The sequence below is a fragment of the Echiichthys vipera genome (assembly GCF_963691815.1).
Source record: "Echiichthys vipera genome assembly, chromosome: X".
NCBI classification, from domain to species: Eukaryota; Metazoa; Chordata; class Actinopteri; order Perciformes; family Trachinidae; genus Echiichthys; species Echiichthys vipera.
In genome coordinates, this window is record NC_139825.1 from 24,940,966 (window position 1) to 24,948,659 (window position 7,694).

The window sequence follows — 7,694 nt, forward strand, 5'->3', positions numbered from 1 at the left end:
ATGTAAAACTTTCTAAATAACTGCTTTTATTGGCGCCATTATGTCTTTGGGTAACATCTCTCACTTTTAAAAGTAAGTAGTATAAAAATGTTCATCTTTAGTAGCATAATATATGATCGAGTGATAGCAATAACTGTGGGAAGAGTAACTGCATAGGCTTCAAGCTTCTGTCAAGACAATAAAAATAAAATTCCGTCATATAATCAATTGATAAAAGAAAAAAGTCAAAGATGCCGACATTTTTCAGATCCTTAGTTATTCACTCTCTTCTAGTCATGTTGTGGTTATTGTCTCAGCTTAGACATGTCTACATATTTGGTAATCCTGCTGTTTTGTAAGTAAGAAAATTACTAAGAGTGTTTTTGAGATATTTGTCTGAATAACCATTTTGGATTTAAGAGCCTCTCTGTCCAAAGAGTTCAATATGAATATTTGCTATCACTGAACACAGATTAAAGAGTAATCATTTTCTGGTGCACAGAATCAGAGCAGTCTAAGATATCACTTGATATATCCTATATAAAAAATCCAGGTTGCACAGAAGTACATTATTATATTATATATTTTACCTCAATAATTTGCACAACCCTAAATGCATCATCACTTAAAAAACACATTTGTAATACAGATTTGTCACCAAAAGAGGTCAGCAATGTCCTTTTTTTGTTACAATACAAAAGGTCAGATCCTCAATGGCTCCTCAGAAAATAAAATGTAAAGTTTCCACAATTATTACAATACAGCTTTCTACAGTATAGTTGTTTATTTTATTTTATGAAATTATGGATTGATTAACATGGTACTCACACTATTACATGTTGATTTGTATTTAGGCAGATAGCATTTGAATGATACTAGACATAAAATTATATTCAGGGATCTTTCTAGAGTAGTATTAAATCAATTTGGAACATTCAGTTTGGGTTAGATTTAACAAAGACTATTTTACACCATGTAGTTTACACTTCAGACACAGTCTGAGTTCAATTCAACTCACTGTGCAAACATCAAAGGATTTACAACTCTTTGTTAATAACATAAGAAGTCCATCAACCACTTTAGTAATGTGACTTGAATACTAGGTTTACTTAAAGTGCCTCAAGGCTGTACCTAAGTCTGTAAATCACATAAGTGCATAATAGTACTTTAGTACATACATAACTGTAATGGCAACTCTTCTGTTAATGCAAAATAAAAGAAAATAAACACTTCAGTGTCATTATACATCCGACCTAGGTATGATAAATAAACCAACTTTTAAGGGTAAATATATTAACTTAAAGGTGCTGAGGAAGTTATAACACTGATGAAGTCCCACTTTTTTTCTGTACAGAAGTGTACCATTTGGAATACACTTCAGTCACCAAGGCAGCATGGGTTTCTGGTAGGAAATAGCTTGGCGAAATTTTATCCAAATTAATAAATTTAATCACCCCAGGTTAGGGTTGAGCATTACGGAAAATCAGAAATGGGGGGCAATGGCTTGATGGTTAACCCTGCAGTCTGCCAACCAACCGATCTAGGGTTCAATCCCTGCCTTGTCCTCCTGTTTCCCAGCTTGGGGTCCATAAAGTATTTCTAATCCATAAATATTCATGACTAAATACCTGGATATCAATATTGCAATGATGACAGTTTGTGCTTTCTCAGAATATTTAAACAGGCAAACAAACAGGCCAATTCCTCCTCCTCCACATTGTTAGAATGCCCACTCTCTGTAAGGGCCCCACCCCTCCACGGGCCCTCGTGCAACCACACTGCCTGAATTGTCTATATTTAATATATAATTGTCCCTGCCTCAGTCCCTAAATGAAAACTTAATTCTGTGGTGTATCTGAATATGCCAAAATCAGTAGATCTGGATATTTAGTAGACCTAAATAGTATTCACAAATTTCATTGCAGCAAGGATATGCTGCAGCAGATATTTCTCTTTTTTTCATTTTTCTGATGAAGCCTTATTTGGAAAAATATCTTACAATAAGAAGCAAACAACAAACAACCAATTCACACACAATAACTCAGTTGTGGTATTTATAGTTTATTGCAGTGCTTGTGAGCAAATATAGAGGTACAGAAAAATTTCAGACTCCTCCCTGGTGAAGATATCTCTTATCAGCCCTGCCCTCCACTGGAAGAGTCGCTCTCTTTTTTCTTTTCTACATCAGTGGCGTTTCAACTCTGATGACAAAAGCTGTCGACACCGTGGACTCAGCCTTGAGATCTCTGATTTTTAAATGTGTATGGTTATATTTGCTCCGGTAAGTTTTGTTTCTACATTTTGATTATTATGATTTCTGCTGCTGTTCACTTACATTGTAAGAATTATAGCAGCAAGTGTGATTTTAATGTTTCGATTTGTTGATTAGTCAAGTCATTAGTCAATTAGAACCAGCACATTTTGTTAATGTAAAATGCTGAAAAGTAAAGAAAAATATATTCAAAGTAGTGAACACAGAGTAAATCTCTCATTCTTTATTTAACTGTTCTGCATTTGAAATGTGAAGATTAAAAGAGAAAGAGACTTCAGACTAGCATCTTCTGTATAAATCTGTATACTGCTGTGGCCACCCTCCAGCACACAGTAAGGAGCTCCGTTAGTTGTCTTCCGACCTTTCAATTATTCAGGTTTCGATTTCAAACCAATTATAAATCTTAATATTCAGTCCAGTAATTTATTGATGTGTATACATGATGCTGCATGCACATACCTGGTATTGGATGAATTAAAGATATTAATTATCAATGGGTGGTGATCATTTTATGACAGTCTTTTGTTTTCCTACATGTAGATTTTTGCCATCTGTGCTTTTGCAACATGTGGTGGATACTATGGTCATCTCCAGGTTAAAGTGGACTGTGCAGACAGGAGGCAGAGTAACCTCAGCATCAACATTGATTTTGGCTATCCTTTCAGGTAAGGTCCTTTTTTGTGCTTTCTTTGCCCTTTGATCTCATCAGGGAACTTAAATAACAAATAATAATTGGCATATAATTCCAAATCTATGTTTTTAGACTAACCAGACATGACAATCTCTGCATATTTTAGGAAACTAGCAGGGCAAATGAAAAAAAGTTCTATAAAAGCTACACAGCCCTCCTACATCATGTTGTCAGGCTCAACAGAGAGGGGCTGTCCAGAAGCTGGACATCTGAACAGGAAGCTGACCCAATATAAATCCAAAATGTTTAACTACATCATTTGACAAAGTTGTACCGGGAGTCCTGTCAGTCAAGACTTAACATCAGGTTTTGATGTTATAGCTCTTTTGCACTTCATCACAGCTGGATGTAGCTGCTTGACGATCCATTGATAAGCTGATGAAAAACAGAAACTTGTATATTTTTTTGTCCCAGTTTAATTTTGACTCGTGCAGACCTGCATGTCCTTGGGATTGTGAAGGATTGTGTGCTATAAAAACCCCACTGATGTTTTGAAGATGTTTTTTCCTCCTTGTTGCTATTTTGAGTCAAGACAGTTCTCATATATATGGAGCTATAATATATTTAGCTTCAGTGGACACAGTGGAAATGAACTCCAATCCTTTATTAAATTAAATTTCTGTTGGATGTTACTCAGCTCAAGTCAAGCCAAGATAAGATGGTAGAGAGTTGAATTTAACAACAGTAAAACATAAAGACACATTGTTTCACCAAACAACTTACTCTCCATATCTTGGAGAGTGACCAGCAACCATGAACATTTCACTTTGATGATGAATGGTGTTGTGTGGATGTGAACTTGCTGGTCTCATGGCTCAGCAGTGCAGTAGTGTGGTCAACCACCCCCAAACTCCATGCTTCAGTCAGTGATGGCCAAGCTGAACCAAACTGTTAATTAGCCGTCTCATTAACAGCTCAACTGACTTGACACTAGTGTTGGTGTGTTAGTTCAGAGTACCCACTCTCATGTCGAAAAGGACCAGTAACCCAGATTGCTTCCAACTAAATTTTAGTATTAGTTCTTTTGAAATGGAATAATATTTCTAAACAGGGCTTTCACATCAATATATAAATGCAGTTTCGTTTTTTTTTTAGCATCTGGACAAGAAAGACGTGCATGAATGACTCTCATCCTTGCATACAGACATAGAATCCTTACATTAAATGATGCTGCTACACAGCCACCTATTGGCCAAATGGCACCCAATGGGTCATGGCCAGTCAGATATGATATCTACAAATGTTAACAGAATGTGGTTGCAATAGCAAAAAAGAGTTCAGGATATATGACATGGTTTGTAATGTAAGCCAAACTTTGAGCGCCAGCTATTGCAAAAATGTAGGGAACTGAATTGGACACAATTCAAAACGGCAGAAAATCAATCTAAACACAAATGGGTGGCTTAGAGAATTTTGTTTCTTAGACTTACAGATCAACAGCCTCAGGCCAAAATATGGTTTGTTGTTACAGTGCCACTGTCTGGCCAAATTGCACTGAATGCATCACTGCACTCACTTTCTGCAGAAATACACCTGCCAAGCATGAATCGAATGTTGATCGAATGAGTTTTTAGACAAAGATTCCTTGCTTTATAGTTGTGTGAAGCGCTATGAATTGAACTCTATAAGGTCATATAACAAGAATTTTTAAAACTCCATGCAACATGTCATGTACAGTATTGGATTTATACAACAACATACAACTACAGTACAAAGTAGGATAGGAATAAAGTGCAAATCCACACTTAAATTCAAATCGCCATTCAAATTACGATACCAAGTTTAATATTACAATGTATCTGCTAGTTTCAGTCGTAGCTGTTTATATTAGCTTACTAGCAGCTAACCAGGCTGCTTAGCTGACATGAGCTCAGTTGGCACTGCTGAGTCCAGATCGGTTCATATAGTCTGATGTCTAAGCTAACAGTTTGTATGTTTTCTCAGTCTTCATCAAAGTAGTGAAGTATAAGCACATGGTGCTTGCTCTATCACATCAACTTGATCTCAAGTAATGTTATATTTAACAGAAGGGCCGAACTAACAATATAATCTCAATATTATCTGTCCCATGGAAGGCAAGATCACATTTCCAGTGAATAGACTGATCCAGCAGAGAGTTCAACTAACAGTCAGCCTGCTAATATTAGCGCTAACATGCTAATGTGTTTTGTGCTAACCATAAAGTTAGCTAATTTCCAAACATTATGCATCCTTTTGTTACATAGAAAAGCAAAGTTGCATTTTTTTTTTCACTGGCAGCTGCTCATTTATCTTTCAGAATGTGTTCCTTTGAATACAATACAAAATAAAGTTTCTCAGCTGTGTATCTGTCCTTTTTAGCCATATGTTAATGAAAGGTGTTTTCAGAATGCGTGATGAACAGTGGAGTGACTTTTTTAATAACAACATGTCTTTTCATCCAGTATAAACCTCCTCTTTCTGTCCTGTAGATTAAAAGAAGTGCATTTCAAAGCTCCCTTGTGTGAGGCAAAGATGCATGAGATTCTTTTCCTGGATGGCGACTTCTCCTCAGCTGCTCAGTTTTTCCTGACTGTGGGTGTTTTTGCTTTCCTGTACTCTTTGCTGGCTACCATAGTCTATGTCTTCTACCAGAACAAGTACCTGAGGAACAACAGAGGCCCACTTGTGGTCAGTGAGTTCATACCTTTAACATACATTCCTGTAATGTCCACACATGAATTAGATAATAAGATAATGTCTGTTTGTATGACACAAACTACGTTAAATGTGTCTGTCCTTTCTTCTCTTTTTTCCTGAGCAGGATTTTTTTGTTACGTTCATCTTCTCCTTCATGTGGGTGGTCAGCAGTTGCTGTTGGGCCAAAACTCTTTCTGATATCAAGACAGCTACAAACGCAACACAGGTGCTGTTGCTTATCTCAGCATGCAGAGCTCCGGGGAACAAATGTACTGTCATCCAGGAGCCTCTCTGGTCACAACTTAATACATCTGCGGTAGGTGGTCAACAAATGATGCACACCACACAACATAACACAAAACTGCATATAACAAGCCATTCAGTCCTATACCTTCTCCTATTTCCAGGTTTTTGGTTTTGTAAACGTCATCCTCTGGGCTGGAAATATTTGGTTTGTCTTCAAAGAAACAGGCTGGTACAAGACAGGTCAGAGATATCCAACCAGGAGCGCTTCTGGGAAACGCACCAGTGAAATGCGACAGCGACTCTACAGTGAGAGCAGCTTCGAACAGCCAGAGGAGGGTTTTGCTCCACAACCATCCAGACAAGACAGTTTCAATCAGAAGGTGAACAGGCATGTTAGCGCTAACCAGTCACAAGTAAGCTTCAGCTTACCTCATGCATATCTTGGCAAACCAGTCATTTTTGACAAAGAGAATAAAATGTCTTCTCAAGGGCAGATGATATTTGTCAATGAGATGTGATCTTGCTCTTGGTTATACTGCCCTACATGTAGAATGATATGGGAACATTAACCTAATGCAGCTAAAATGAGTTTTTAACTGGTTATGAAACAGGCTCAATGTAATATTGATACCTATATATGACCTTCATGCACACAACAACTTCAGTGAGAAGATTAGCTATTTCTATAGAGTCATTCTCAATACCTGTCCCTGGCTCTGATTCCCCACAAAATCAGATGAAACGATTTATAGCACACAGACCTGAAAAGCATATGTTTACATTTTCCAAAACAAAGTTACTTTTCTTTTTTTGAGATCATTTTACGAGGCTTTTTGACTAGTTCAGCTGAAGGGAAAAGAGGTGAGAGAGAGGGGAAGACATGCGGCAAATGGCCTTGAGTCTGAGTCAAATCCAGGCAACTGTGATAAGGACTAAGCCTTTGTATATGGGGTTCTCACTCTACCACGTGAGCTAGCGGTGATGTTATATTTTGTGGTTATTGATAACATTGAGGCAGGATCAGCTAAGAGAGAGAGAGAGAAAAAAATGACCAAAGAACAAAAAAAAAAAAACACATCCCCAAAAGCTAACAGAGACAGTAGCCCAATCCCAATTTCCTCTTTAAAACATAAGCCATTGACGTCACCTAATACATTCTTGAGTGCATGAGGCTGCAACACTTTGTGATAAATTTGATTACCTTGACAACAAAACAAATATATAATTATGGTTTGAGACTTTGTTACTTTCTTCAGGATCAAGGCACCTAAGGCACTGCCTGAATTGAACATTTTTCAGGCCCTGCCACACACTGAGTGGATGAGAGGTCTCTGTCAAATAATCAATTTTCTCGTTTTTGAAAAAAAAAAGCATTATTAGCTAAATTTAAATTAAAATTACTTTTTAGGCACTTTTTAAACGTCTACTTTGAAATGCTGTCAGTGTTAATGTGCCTATAACTTTCATTTCAACACTGTTGTTGTTATCTCAGCCCAGATCATGTGTTCGATTGTTATTAGGGTTTGATGGGCTATCATTAGGATTGTATCAATGATACTACACTTGTCAATAGGATCAGATATACCTTTATTTGTCCCACAAAGGGAAATGTCCTTATTACAGCAGCAAAGTGGATAGCCAACATAGAAGAAGCATCAATAAGAAACAATACATTATAACAAGCAGTATAAACATATAGAAAGATATAAACAATATAAACACAGGGAAACATAACATACAAGAATAATAGGAATAATTTATAAATTTACACCATGGCAGAGCGAAAATATTAGTGTTGCACAAAATTTTGCCATAGTTAAATATATCACAGTATGGAGTGAATACAGT

At 36.8% G+C, this 7,694-nt stretch overlaps 1 protein-coding gene across 1 annotated transcript; it reads left to right on the plus strand.

The window, feature by feature from the left end:
• Positions 1 to 2,236: 2,236 nt before the first annotated feature.
• On the plus strand, positions 2,237 to 6,364 carry synprb (synaptoporin b; the record flags this gene model as incomplete). The annotated part of the gene is made up of 5 exons (XM_083939487.1): positions 2,237 to 2,260; positions 2,792 to 2,916; positions 5,393 to 5,591; positions 5,725 to 5,916; positions 6,008 to 6,364. 5 exons carry the CDS (start codon positions 2,237 to 2,239, stop codon positions 6,362 to 6,364), a joined length of 897 nt encoding a protein of 298 aa, XP_083795613.1.
• Between the last annotated feature and the right edge of the window lie 1,330 nt (positions 6,365 to 7,694).